The sequence below is a fragment of the Mya arenaria genome, chromosome 14 (assembly GCF_026914265.1).
Source record: "Mya arenaria isolate MELC-2E11 chromosome 14, ASM2691426v1".
NCBI classification, from domain to species: domain Eukaryota; kingdom Metazoa; phylum Mollusca; class Bivalvia; order Myida; family Myidae; genus Mya; species Mya arenaria.
The window spans coordinates 13909653-13924851 of record NC_069135.1 but is presented as its reverse complement, the minus strand read 5'-3'; the positions used below and the strand labels follow the sequence as shown (position 1 = coordinate 13924851).

The 15199-nt window shown below is 39.2% G+C and overlaps 1 protein-coding gene across 1 annotated transcript in view; it reads right to left on the bottom strand.

Moving 5' to 3' along the window:
• Window positions 1-15199, bottom strand: part of LOC128216740 (tyrosine-protein phosphatase non-receptor type 12-like) — a 63589-nt gene that overhangs the window by 7854 nt on the left and 40536 nt on the right. Inside the window, exons 9-14 of the mRNA XM_052923396.1 lie at window positions 13517-13618; window positions 12699-12711; window positions 11215-12527; window positions 10865-10925; window positions 3845-3909; window positions 11-32 (exon numbers count right to left, since the gene is read on the bottom strand). Coding sequence (XP_052779356.1) covers window positions 11-32; window positions 3845-3909; window positions 10865-10925; window positions 11215-12527; window positions 12699-12711; window positions 13517-13618 — 1576 coding nt within the window. The remainder of the gene's footprint in view (window positions 1-10; window positions 33-3844; window positions 3910-10864; window positions 10926-11214; window positions 12528-12698; window positions 12712-13516; window positions 13619-15199) is intronic.

Sequence of the window (15199 nt, the reverse complement as noted above, 5' to 3'; positions counted from 1 at the left end):
GGACACTTACTGTTCGCGCTTTTTCCAGATATCTAGAAAGGAAAAGACATCATGTTAGAGCAAAAGAATTGTCTTAAATTTCTGATCAAATTATTTAAAACATGAGCAACTGTCATAAAATGCGCCATCATAACTTTAGGACACCAAATTTGGTGATGAGTGACTGTATGTTAAGTCATATTTAGAAAGCCGACACTGTAAATAAGTTTTTGCCAAAATGAAGGCTCATAACTCTAGCATAACTGAGGCGAAATGTCTGGTTTTTAAAAACCAAACAAAGATATTCTGCCCATAGTAAGTGTTGATTTGACACAGGGTTCAAAAGTAATTGATCTGACTGGACTGATTTAAGGTAATTTCTATTATAAGGGTGATAACTCTTGAATGACTCAAGTACAGCTTGTCCGAGATATTAGAAAAAGGCTTCTAAACGTATTTGTCAAACAACATACTAGATGTCACCTGCTTGCTCAAATCAGGTAAAACTTCAATATGTGATTAAGGAGCACAACTCAATACTATAGACCTAGTGGGTTCCAGGTGATTCAGGGGCACAACTCGGTACAAGAGACCTTGTGGGTTTCCTAGGTGATTAAAGGGTACACAGTAGGTTTTCTAGGTGATTGAGGGGCACAACTCGGTACTATAGACCTAGTGGGTTTCCTAGGTGATTGAGGGGCACAACTCGGTACAAGAGACCTTGTGGGTTTCCTAGGTGATTAAAGGGTACACAGTAGGTTTTCTAGGTGATTGAGGGGCACAACTCGGTACAATAGACCTAGTGGGTTTCCTAGGTGATTGAGGGGCACAACTCGGTACTATAGACCTAGTAAGTTTCCTAGGTGATTGAGGGGCACAACTCAGTACTATAGACCTAGTGGGTTTCCTAGGTGATTCAGGGGGACAACTCAGTGCTATAGATCTAGTGGGTTTCCTAGGTGATTGAGGGGCACAACTCAGTACTATAGACCTAGTGGGTTTCCTTGGTGATTGAGGGGCACAACTCAGTACTATAGACCTAGTGGGTTTCCTAGGTGATTGAGGGGCACAACTCAGTACTATAGACCTAGTGGGTTTCCTAGGTGATTGAGGGGCACAACTCAGTACTATAGACCTAGTGGGTTTCCTAGGTGATTGAGGGGCACAACTCGGTACTATAGACCTAGTGGGTTTCCTAGGTGATTGAGGGGCACAACTCGGTACTATAGACCTAGTGGGTTTCCTAGGTGATTGAGGGGCACAACTCGGTACTATAGACCTAGTGGGTTTCCTAGGTAATTCAGGGGCACAACTCAGTACTATAGACCTAGTGGGTTTCCTAGGTAATTCAGGGGCACCACTCAGTACTATAGACCTAGTGGGTTTCCTAGGTGATTGAGGGGCACAACTCGGTACTATAGACCTAGTAGGTTTCCTAGGTGATAGAGGGGCACAACTCAGTACTATAAACCTAGTGGGTTTCCTAGGTGATAGAGGGGCACAACTCGGTACTATAAACCTAGTGGGTTTCCTAGGTGATAGAGGGGCACAACTCCGTACTATAGATCTAGTTGGTTTCCTAGGTGATTCAGGGGCACAACTCAGTACTATAGACCTAGTGGGTTTCCTAGGTGATTGAGGGGCACAACTCGGTACTATAGACCTAGTGTGTTTCCTAGGTGATAGAGGGGCACAACTCGGTACTATAAACCTAGTGGGTTTCCTAGGTGATTGAGCGGCACAACTCAGTACTATAAACCTAGTGGGTTTCCTAGGTGATAGAGGGGCACAACTCGGTACTATAAACCTAGTGGGTTTCCTAGGTGATAGAGGGGCACAACTCGGTACTATAGACCTAGTGGGTTTCCTAGGTGATAGAGGGGCACAACTCAGTACTATAGACCTAGTGGGTTTCCTAAGTGATTGAGGGGCACAACTCAGTACTATAGACCTAGTGGGTTTCCTAGGTGATTGAGCGACACAACTCGGTACTATAGACCTAGTGGGTTTCCTAGGTGATTCAGGGACACAACTCGGTACTATAGACCTAGTGGGTTTCCTAGGTGATTGAGGGGCACAACTCAGTACTATAGACCTAGTTTGTTTCCTAGGTGATTGAGGGGCACAACTCAGTACTATAGACTTAGTTTGTTTACTAGGTGATTGAGGGGCACAACTCAGTACTATAGACCTAGTGGTTTTACTAGGTGATTGAGGGGCACAACGCGGTACTATAAACCTAGTGGGTTTCCTAGGTGATTGAGGGGCACATCTTGGTACTATAAATCTAGTGGGTTTCCTAGGTGATTGAGGGGCACAACTCGGTACTATAGACCTAGTGGGTTTCCTAGGTGATTGAGGGGCACAACTCGGTACTATAGACCTAGTGGGTTTCATAGTTGATTGAGGGGCACAACTCGGTACTATAGACCTAGTAGGTGATTGAGGGGCACAACTAAGTACTATAGACCTAGTGGGTTTCCTAGGTGATTGAGGGGCACAACTCAGTACTATAGACCTAGTGGGTTTCCTAGGTGATTCAGGGACACAACTCGGTACTATAGACCTGGTGGGTTTCCTAGGTGATAGTGGGGCACAACTCAGTACTATAGACCTAGTGTGTTTCCTAGGTGATAGTGGGGCACAACTCAGTACTATAGATCTAGTGGGTTTCCTAGGTGATTGAGGGGCACAACTCAGTACTGTAGACCTAGTGGGTTTCCTAGGTGATTGAGGGGCACAACTCAGTACTATAGATCTAGTGGGTTTCCTAGGTGATTGAGAGGCACAACTCAGTACTATAGACCTAGTGGGTTTCCTAGGTGATAGTGGGGCACAACTCAGTACTATAGATCTAGTGGGTTTCCTAGGTGATTGAGGGGCACAACTCAGTACTATAGACCTAGTTTGTTTACTAGGTGATTCAGGGGGACAACTCAGTACTATAAACCTAGTGGGTTTCCTAGGTGATTCAGGGGCACAACTCAATACTATAGACCTAGTGGGTTTCCTAGGTGATAGTGGGGCACAACTCAGTACTATAACCCTAGTTTGTTTACTAGGTGATTGAGGGGCACAACTCGGTACTATAGACCTAGTGGGTTTCCTAGGTGATAGTGGGGCACAACTCAGTACTATAGACCTAGTTTGTTTACTAGGTGATTGAGGGGCACAACTCAGTACTATAGACCTAGTGGGTTTCCTAGGTGATAGTGGGGCACAACTCAGTACTATAGATCTAGTGGGTTTCCTAGGTGATTGAGGGGCACAACTCAGTACTGTAGACCTAGTGGGTTTCCTAGGTGATTGAGGGGCACAACTCAGTACTATAGATCTAGTGGGTTTCCTAGGTGATTGAGAGGCACAACTCAGTACTATAGACCTAGTGGGTTTCCTAGGTGATTGAGGGGCACAACTCAGTACTATAGATCTAGTGGGTTTCCTAGGTGATTGAGGGGCACAACTCAGTACTATAGACCTAGTGAGTTTACTAGGTGATTGAGAGGCACAACTCAATACTATATACCTTAAGTGGGTTTACTTGGTGATGGAGGGGTGCATAGTGGGTTTCTAGGTGATTGTGGTGTAAAACTCAAAACTATAGCCCTTGTGGGCTTCTAAGGTGATAAAGAGGCAAAACTCAGTACTATAGAACAAATGGGTTTCTTGGGTCTTGATGAGCACAATTCAGTACTGTAGACCGAGTTTCAAAGGTGATTCAAGAGGCATGATTCTGTACTATATATCAAATGGTGTGACATGCCACAGTCATGTATAAAGTTATGTGGTATTTATGAGGCACAAATCTTCAACCATCATCTAAAACAAGAAGGCTCTAGTATAAAACAGGTTCAATATTCCATACCATTCCTCCCAAGTTTTTGAATGCACTCGTGATTTTCCCCATTTTGCTCGATGAATCACCGGTATCTGGAAGAAGAAGTATTTTCAGTACATAATTAATATACATATTTGTTTTGTGGATATAACATGATCTGCCATTAAAATTGGAATTTATTGAACAAGTTTTTAAAAGTTGATAGAAACAAGTTTGTTGCAGGTTCTTTTGTATTAACTCTAATGTACAAGTTTAATAAATTTTGTATTGAATGACCATAAATGTGATAATTTAAAGATATCAAAAGTCCTAATTTGATTATTTACAGTGCTAATACCTGAAGTGTTGCTTTGAAGCATGTATATTTTTAACATAATTTATGTATGATGTCAAATAAAAGGTTATTATATAAGTCATATATAATGATAATATTTCATGACAGCAACATCATTAATGATATAAACCATACTTACTAGCTATCGATAAAAGAAAATTATACATGGATTCAGTTTGGATACAGTATGAAACTGCTTGAAATGACTTTCATTCTTAATATCTTAAATAATTGCTACAATGTTGTATGTAAAGTAACAGAGCTGCTTTTATAAGGTTACAATGTGTCTTATACATGTAGCAAGCTAGAAGAACAAATTACTGAATATTGCTAGCAACAGAGTAGTCCCCTACTGGTTTTAAGCCTATGTTGTAACATTTGACATTTCGCTAAGTATTCCCCATATTTCCATATCAAAAGCCACCACATTTGTACAAAGAATTTTTTTTCCATTTTATTTTTCTCCAAATAAATTATGTTTCATAAACCTTATTTTTAAACTCTAACATTTTTTGACTTTCATTACCATAGCAACACAATTTTTGGTTCAACTAAAAAGTTATAGGGTATAATTTCCTTATAGCCTCTAACCACACACAAAGTTTCATGAAACTAGCTTAAAATACTGTGGAACTTATCGTGGAATGTTTTCCGGATTGATGGAAAGACAATCACAGTATTTCTGCTGCCTTAGCAGGATTAGAATTTAGATATACACTCCCTATTTTGTGAGTTGTTTTAGTGTTAACTCGCAAATTAACATAAAACACTTGAAAAAACCTTTGAGTTATACAGGCTGCAGCTACTTTCAAATGCATGCATCCATAAACATACATGCCATATCCCCCTCCTGGCGGGAGATAAAAATCCCCCCGAATTTAAAAAAATAAAATAAAAAAATATATATATATATTTATTATTATTTATTTTTTTTTTTTAAATTTTACATCAGACAATAATGACAAAGTGAAACCACAGTATGTGAGTGAAACTCTCCAAAAGGAAACTTTTACAACAAGTGATCAATTAATTTAATTATCAAAGACAAAGAAATATTACTCTTTTGGAAGGAAGAAATTAATAATATTTATTCTATTCTCTTATTGTCTGAAAGTCATCAAAGCTGATAGAATTAAGCACAATTTTTTTAAAGACTTTGGAGGAAGGTAAATTTAATTTAATTGTCTTGAAAACATATTCCCAATAGCCCAGCTTAACAATCATGTGCTCTTCTTTATATTTTAAAAGATAAATATATCCTCGCCTTAATTTGGTAAGCTTAGGCAGAGGTCAAAAGCAATATTTAAATTTCACTTGCAACTTGCAATTATACCAGTCTAAATTCAAACCCTGATAGCAACCATATCTATTGACCACCAATTTTCATTGTCATGGAAACCTTTTTTTTTTTGGTTTCAACAAATTTAGTAGTTAAATGTAGTGTTTTAATCTCCATTCTGTCTTGAACAAAATACCAAGTTTCATTAACCCTTGCTTGCATACTTCTTGAGATTTTAATTTTTTCCTGACAGATGGAATGTAGCCCTGTTGTCCCATGAGGCGAAACAGGTAGGTCACCAGACTCAAAAGAAGTAGGCAGAAGCTATTCAACCGACTATATGTATATCATATATAAACTGACAATCTTCACAAACAATCAGTTACTTTTCCTTAAATATGCTTAAGAGGTCAGAAAACTGAGCTGACTACATGAGGAGTTTGAATGTCTACAGTAGGAGTTTTTCCAGAACAGTCATCCATATTTCATTTAAAGCAGCAAAGTTTTAGAAGAAATAGACAGATTTATACATGGCATTTATTTTGCAGCATATTCTGTTTATATTTTTTAATCTAAGTTTGCACTGACATTTATTTTGTTACAGTGACACTCTTTGTTCACAATGGTGAGTGAAATGTAAGTCACTGAAGTATTTAAAATATAAGTATTCTGTTATTAAATTTGTCATCAATACTTAATGAGTACAAGAGGGCCGTGATGGCCCTAAATCGCTCACCTAAGTGAAAGTTTTAAACCTGCGGTTGTTTTATGACAATGAATGAGGAATGCATATGGTAATGCAATTAGGGATTAATATCAAACAAACAGGTCAAATTTCTATCTTCTGAAAAATCAAACATTCTTCTGATCATAAAATCATATATTCTGTACAGTATTATTTGGCAAATATTTTTTCACAATAATATTATTGACTGTTACCATCTAAGGTCAAAATAATACAATCAAGTCAAATTCTTATGAATCATCATCTTTAAAGAATTTAAAAGCCTTCCAGCTACCGGTATTCATAAGAAATAAGAACCAAGACACTTCAGATTTACAAAAAATTATATGACTTTTCTGCCTCCAACCTACACAGCATACCGGGGTTGTTCTCATAAACAATGAAAAATGTTTTAATAAGATGTATTAACTATCCAAGCAAAATAAATTACTTTAACTATATAAACAAGAAACGCCGCAATGCGACAAAACCAGGTTTTTAATGATTGACAGAAGAACTTTAGCCTGTGTCTGTTTTTCTATTTTTAGAAACAGTGACCTTGACCCCAAACGCAATCACATGAAAGGTTTCCATAAACTCTTCCTTTATACCAAGTTTGGTCAAGATATGTGAACCCTAACTAAAGTTATTCAGTTTCATAGGTGAGTTTGACGCCGTCCAGCGCCCGGCCGCCCGCCCAAACAACGTTATTCGCCATTCTAATAACCAGGTTTCACTATGTGAAAACCTGGTTAATAATGAAATGCGCTCAAAATGCACAATTTTGAACAAGAAATTGTTCAATTTTTTTTTAAGAAAGACCCCCAAACCCCAATTGATAAATATTATAAAACAAATATATTTCAGTTCTAAGGGAGGAGTGCAAGTCAACAGGTAATGCCACCTCCCATCTTGTTGTTATTCAGTTTCAACTGTTCTTCTATTTTTAGTAACAGTGACCTTGACCTTGACCCTAGGGACCCCAAACGCAATCCCATTAAAGGTATCCATAAACTCTTCCTATAGACCAAGTTTAGTCAAGATGTGTCAACCCTAACTAAAGTTATTCAGTTTCAACCGTTTTTCTATTTTTAGTAACAGTGACCTTGACCTTGACCCTAGGGACCCCAAACGCAATCCCATGAAAGGTATCCATAAACTCTTCCTATAGACCAAGTTTGGTCAAGATATGTCAACCCTAACTTTAGTTATCCAGTTTCAACTGTTTTTCTGTTTTTAGTAACAGTGACCTTGATTTTGACCCTAGGGACCCCAAACGCAATCCCATGAAAGGTCTCCATAAACTCTTGCTATGGACTAAGTTTAGTCAAGATATGTCATCCCCAACTAAAGTTATTCAGTTTCAACTGTTTTTCTATTCTTATTAACCGTGACCTTAACCTTGACCCTAGGGACCCCAAACGCAATCCCATGAAAGGTACCCATAAACTCGTTTTTATTGACCAAGTTTGGTCACGATATGTCCACCCTTACTTAAGTTATTCAGTTTCATAGGTGAGTTTGACGCCGCCCGGCCGCCCGCCTGTCCGAACAACGACGTTCGTCATTCTGATAACCAGCTAGGTTTCACTATGTGAAAACCTGGTTAAAAATACTGTAGAAGTGACTTTTTTGAAGATAACATAGAATATAAAAACTATTTCCTTGTTTCTAAAAATAGACAATTATTCCAAAAGTAAACTACAAGAGCAAGGGGATACAGCAAGATTTGCTACCCTTGCTTCAAGAGTTAACTTTACATATATACAGTGTGTGTATACCACGTGACAAATTGCGTCATTAATGATACGTCGATATCTTGCTTCAAATGAAGGCTTTAAACAAAGATAACTTCACTATTATTTAACTATTTTAAGTGAAAGATAGCACAGTCTACGTCGCTTACGGAGCCCCGCCTTCGGTCGTTTACCAAATTGATTGAGGGTTTCGTTTCTTAAAACACTTCGACAAACCTTTTCACAATACCGCCATCTGACAGAGCACTGTCAAAACATTATTTTGGAAACAGGTTTGTTGAAGTGTTTGATGAAACTAATCACATTATCAAATTCCGGTAATAAAACGAATGCGGGGCTTTTTAAGCGGCATAGACTGCCCTTCATTTAAAATAATGTAATAAAAGAAAAGTTATCTCGATTTTAACAAAATGTTTTCTTAAACAAGTCAAGAAAATTGTGGCCCCCAAAGCAGTATGCCAGTTTTAACCCAGAAACAATACCACAAGATTTGATGCCTTTCCTTCTAGGGCCAAGTAATAATTATCAGATTTAAAAAAAATGTATTTTTTATAAAGGTCTATAAGAAACTTTAAGCACCGGGTTGGGGTCAGTTTTGACTCCAGGGGCACAATTTTAACAAACTTGATAAAGGACCACTAGACAATGTAACACACCAAATATCTATCAGCTCTTGACCACATGGTTATTGTCAAGAAGATTTTTGAGTTCTGCATGAAATTTTTTTTTTTCAATCTTGAAAGGGCACCACCCAAGAAACATCCCAGTGAAGTTCCTTTAAAATTGTCCTGGTGGTTTAGGAGATGATGTTTATAAGCAATTGTTCACTCTGGACAAATAAATTTGACCGATCACAATAGCTCACCTTGAGCACTTCTTGCTAAGGTGAGCTAATATAAATTAAACACAAGTGTATATTTGAATCCTATTGTGAAAGAACAACTTTGTTCTGCGTTTAAAGATTTAGGCTAAAGGCAAAGTAAAAATTGTGATGAAAATCTGAATGAACACATGTAACAAATACAAAATTTACTTTTGTGACTTTATTAGATCATGTAATCAATATTCTTTTAAACAAATCTATAGGTTAAAAACTGGCCTCTCTGTTGTGACGCCTTATACAATAACACATTTAACATGCATTTATCGAAATAGTTCCACTAAAGCACAATGAATGAGAGTGTTTAGGAGAGAGGAGCATTGTCTTTCTCAACATAAAATAATACAATCACCAAAAGATAAAATTATATATTTTTATTAGAACTGTCGATGATACCCAAAGTCTAAGTAAGCACACTAGATAAACTTGTGCAAAATCACTGCACAACAGCAATACCTTCACAAACTTTGAATATTTCAAAAATATGTCTCGCCCACCATTTTTGAATACTTTTGGAACTGTAAATATCACAAAATACCTCAAAGTAGTTATGTTACATAGCATCTTATATAACAATCATGTCTTTATTTTAAATAAAAAAAAAATAAAAGAAAAGAAAAGAAAACAAAGTAACAGTCAAGAGTATGACTGAGACAATGTGACCTGTATGACTTGCGTAGATTTTATATTTGAACTGTGATGAACTGTGATGATTGCTTATTGGCATATGTTGCTTCTTAAACAAAGCCAATAATTTATTTATTTTGTTTCCCCTTCACAACAAACCAGCACAAAAAATGCCGCAACCCAAACAATTTTATGGCAAAAATTGATAACAATATTTGTTTAATTAATTTTTTTACTTCCCGAGTGAATCATTCAAATTTCCCATGGCAAGATTATGCAGAACTGCCCTGATATAAATATTAAAACTGTTAAACAAACAAATGCACGCCAACTTGGTTTCAATCCTGCCTGATGATACACAAAGAACAGTCAATTTCTTTTTACTAGTGTCAGAAAATAAATTCAAACTGGAATAGCATTATACAGTACAGTATCTAATAACGTATACTCTCAATACAGTGCTTTTAGGTCAAAAGACATGCTAGTGTGAATACAGGAATATCCCTGGATGCAATGGATGCTCCCCGAAAGCCCATTTTCAATGAAGAGGTAGAAATTGTAATACAATGTGCTGGTAGAAGGTGACTGATTGAAGCATAATGGTTCATACTTAATAAAACATGCAAACATATGTAGAACAGGAACATATTTTTGAAAACTATCAGGCAAAGAGGAGATATTTAAAAAACGAGGGCCATGATGGCTTTGAATCGCTCACCTGAGTGAAAGTTTTAAGTCTTTGTTTTTTACGAGAATGAATGAGTTTATTGGTTTATGGCAATGCAATTTTCGAAGGGAAGATAACTAAAGAAATACATTGGGCAGAATTACGGTTATTGTGCAATGCACTTCCTCTATCTTTATTTCCTGTTTCATCTAGATCCATTTAGTAATTTTCAAGATATTGCCTGGACAAGCACCAATTATGGAAAATGGGTAAGGGGAGAAAACTTATTAATATGCATAATAGGATTATGGTTGTTGTGCACTGGACTTCCTCTCATTGTCATCTATCTATATACCAAGTTTTATTTCAATCCCATCAGTAGTTTGGAAGTAAATCTGCAGACAAGGGTGTGACAGACGGACGGAAGGCAGACAGCCTGATGTATAGAGCAGAGACCATATCCTCCCTTCTGGGGAGCATAAAAACACTTTTTTTTTCCAACCTACCTTCCAAATACATTTTTCATGGGTAGCGAGAGGGGAAACAAAAATATTGAATTACTGGCTCAAACAATTATCTTTGCCTCAACAAAATAAATTTTGAATGTAAATTTAAACAAACTGTTTATGTTTATGATTATCATGGAACAGATTGCTAGTGCAAATGCATGGACTTTGCACAACATCAATCTGGTGCATTATATTATAAGTAAGCCATCATCCCAGAATTGTACAACACAGCTTTAATTCAATCAAGAAGATCCAGATGTGATAACTTACTTGACGTCTGCTCATCGTCTTGGTAATTGCGGTCAGGGATTGGGGGTGGCCCTGTCTTGCCCTAGGGTAATAATATTAAGAGTAAATATAAATATGGGTCGATAGAAACAAAGCCAGCATGATAAATTCTGCAGTGAGATTAAAGCCACTACATGTAGAGCTCACTCTTTATAAGTTCATGAATGAAATGATTTTAATTTTTTTTAAACTTTCAATCCATAAAAAACAATGGCTTTAAAGAGTCAGCATAAGAAGTAGCACCTTATCCTTAGAGTTTATTTAAAGCATTAATAAAAAATAACAAAAAGGTATCTCCTACTGTAAAATAATAGTAACAAATAATGCAGTACCATTTGGTCCGGGCTGTAATCCACAGATTCATACACAGCGTCACCTAGTTTGGGCTTCTGGGTATGGGTGTTATTGGACCTGTCTACTTCTGCATAAACATTGTCTGTGATCTCCTGGGCATATGAGTACTCAGTGCCTGCAGGCTTAGGCTGGGGCTGACCAGGGCTGGATGCAACACTGTCAGCAGCATAGCTGTATGGGTTGCTGCCAGTAGATCCACTGTGTATGCGACCACTGTTAGCCACTTGAGGTCTGTTATTGTTTTCAGCAGACCCCAAAGAACTGTAGTTAGCCAGGTCTGAGTATGGCTTTGCTGAAGTTGATTGCATTGTGGATTGTGTAGAACTGACACCTGAGCTGTAGTTGGAGACAGCTGAGTAATCATTCCTGTCCCTGGCCAGGGAGTAGACATCGTTTTTAGTGACAGTGGTGTCTGGTGAGACACTGGACTGTGGCTGGTCTATGAATGGATTGAATGCCTTTGCTGGCAAGGTATTGGTTTTCTTCAAGCCCATGGTAGAGCCTGACGCTGCTGGCGGACCTGGGGCAGATTTGGTTTTTAAGAGGCCAGTTTTAGAAGCTTCTCCACCTACTGTTAGTACTGTCTTAAACATGGGCGACCCAGCACCACTTTGATCAACACTTTGGGTCTTTTTTATACTTGATTTGTTATTGTCACTGGCACTTGCACTGGGCAAGGTGTTTTGTTTGTGTAGTGTAGGGCCTGGGTATATCACAGAGTTGGAATTCCTATCAACAGAGTTTTTGGGAGAGAGCTTTGGTTTTTGTGTCATAGGCTCTGGTTTACCTGTATCAGGTTTTTCAAACATTTGTTTCCTACTTTGCAGATCTTGTTTGCCAGTTTCAGAAGGTGGAAATGATAGATGTTTTTCTTGGGAATTTTCCTCCTTGTTTATACTACCTAGATATCTCATCTCAACCTTTGGGTCATCTTTTTGGCTGGGTATGTTCTGTATTTTCTCCACCTTGAACGATCGCTGGTTCTCTCTCCTCATACCCCCGCCTTCTGGTTTTTCCCTTTCCGCTTCCTTGTTGAAGGGACCGCTGGAAATAGCTGGGCCTACATCCATGGGCTTCTTTGGGAGAGCAGGTTTGGGTGATGTTGGTAGATGCTCCTGGACTGCAACAGGGTTGGGATGAGACCCAGGGGCTTGGATGGGTGCCAGGGGGGCCGGGAGGTGTAGCATGTCATCCTCAGATTCCTTCAGAGACATCTCCGGTGGGTGAGTGATGTTTTTAACTGTGCTTTCAATGTCCTGTGTCAGAACAGAGCTCTTCCGGGGCCGGGCATCTAAAATTCACCCATTTTTTATAAAGTTTTTGCATTACCTGTTTCCAATTTGATTTAATCTAAGTTGTACTTGCCTATACATTGATAAACAGACTTATAATATTTTTCACACCGAAAGCTTCTTTTGAGATATTATAAGTTTGAAAGACAAAATGGAAAATAAGCACTGACCTTCTGAGTCTTCCTGAAATGCAGATGTAATCAAAATTAAATTTGTTGCAATACAGCCATATAACAGAAGAAAGGCATGTACTACCATTAATAATTGGTGGAAACTATATTAAAAATAAGACAATACAGTATCTTCATCTTAAAGCCAACTCTTCAGGTAGTTTGCATTCATTTTCATTATACCAAGGGACATACATGTAATTGGACAATTCATTAGGCCAGATATATGGCCCAAGCTAAACATACCTGGTGTGTGTGTGTCTTCAGCAAAAGGCATACCAAGATGCATTCAGATCTTGAATGTTTTCTGAGTTATTGCCAATGTTTAAGTTTTAGAACAACCCCTCCCCCCCCCCATGGCAATCATACCAAGGCTATGATGGCAACCACCATGGCGATCATACCAAGGCTATGATGGCAACCTCCATGGTAATCATACCAAGGCTATGATGGCAACCCCCATGGCAACCATACCAAGGCTATGATGGCAACCCCCATGGCAACCATACCAAGGCTATGATAGCAACCCCCATGGCAACCATACCAAGGCTATGATGGCAACCATACGAAGGCTATGATGGCAACCATACAAAGGCTATGATGGCAACCCCTACGGCAACCATACCAAGGCTATGATGGCAACCCCTACAGCAACCATACCAAGGCTATGATGGCAACCCCCATGGCAGTCAAACCAAGGCTATGATGGTATATTGGCTTTTTTTTCAAAAGACAGGCAAGCTTTAAATGAAAATTGATCAATATGTGTGCTACATGCGAGTTATAACCATTCTAAGCCAAAATTGACAAGTACTTACCTGCTCCCCAAAGTCAATGTTGCCGTATACGTGGTCCTCCATCAGGTCCAGGTGTTTCTGGAACAATGTCTGTACTGTCACATGTGCCATCATGTACTGCTCCTGCAAGAGATATAGAGGGGTGAGTTTATATACAGGCCATCGTGTACTCCTACCCGGAGGGAGATAAAGAGGGGTGAGTTTAAATACAGGCCAACATGTACTGCTCCTGGGGGAGATATAGAGGGTTGAGTTTATATACAGGCCATCATGAACTGCTCCTGGGGGGAGATATAGAGAGGTGAGTTTATACACAGGCCATCATGTACTGCTCCTGGAGGAGATATAGAGGGGTGGGTTTATATACAGGCCAACATGTACTGCTCCTGGGGGGAGATAAAGAGGGGTGAGTTTAAATACAGGCCATCATGTATTGCTCCTGGGGGGATATAGAGGGGTGAGTTTATACACAGGCCATCATGTACTGCTCCTGGGGGAGATATTTAGGGGTGAGTTTATATACAGGCCATCATGTACTGCTCCTGGGGGAGATATTGAGGGGTGAGTTTATATACAGGCCAACATGTACTGTGCTCCTGGGGGAGATATAGAGGGTGAGTTTATATATAGAGGGGTGTGTTTATATACAGGCCATCATGTACTGCTCCTTGTGGGTGATATAGAGGGGTGAGTTTATATACAGGCCATCATGTACTGCTCCTTGTGGGTGATATAGAGGGGTGAGTTTATATACAGTCCATCATGTACTGCTCTTTGAGTGTGATAAAGAGGGGTGAGTTTATATACAGGCCAATTTGTACTGCTCTTTGAGTGTGATAAAGAGGGCTGAGTTTAAATACAGGCCATCACGTACTGCTCCTGGGGGAGATATAGAGGGGTGAGTTTATATACAGGCCAACATGTACTGCTCCTGGGGGAGATATATAGGGGTGAGTTTATATACAGGCCAACATGTACTGCTCCTGGGGGGGATATAGAGGGGTGAGTTTATATACAGGCCAACATGTACTGCTCCTGGGGGGAGATATAGAGGGGTGAGTTTATATACAGGCCATCAAGTACTGCTCCTGGGGGGATATAGAGGGGTGAGTTTATATACAGGCCAACATGTACTGCTCCTGGGGGGAGATATAGAGGGGTGAGTTTATATACAGGCCATCAAGTACTGCTCCTGGGGGGGGATATATAGAGAGCTGAGTTTATATACAGGCCAACATGTACTCCTCCCCAGGGGGAGATATAGCGGGGTGAGTTTATAAACAGGCCAACATGTACTGCTCCTCGGTGGAGATGTAGAGGGGTGAGTTTATATACAGGCCATCTTGTACTGCTCCTTGGGGGTGATAAAGAGGGGTTGAGTTTATATACAGGCCAACATGTACTGCTCCTGGCTGATGTAGATGTAGCGGGGGTGAGTTTAAACACAAGCAAACGTGTACTGTTCCTGGGGGAGATATATTGGGGTGAGTTTATATACAAGCCATCATGTACTGTTCCTGGGGGAGATAAAGAGGGGTGAGTTTATATATATATATAGAGGGGTGAGTTTATATACAGGCCATCATGAACTGCTCCTCGGGGGAGATAAAGAGGGGTGAGTTTATATATAAAGAGGGTTGAGTTTATTATATACAGGCCATCATGTACTGCTCCTGGGGGGGATATAGAGGGACAAGTTTATAT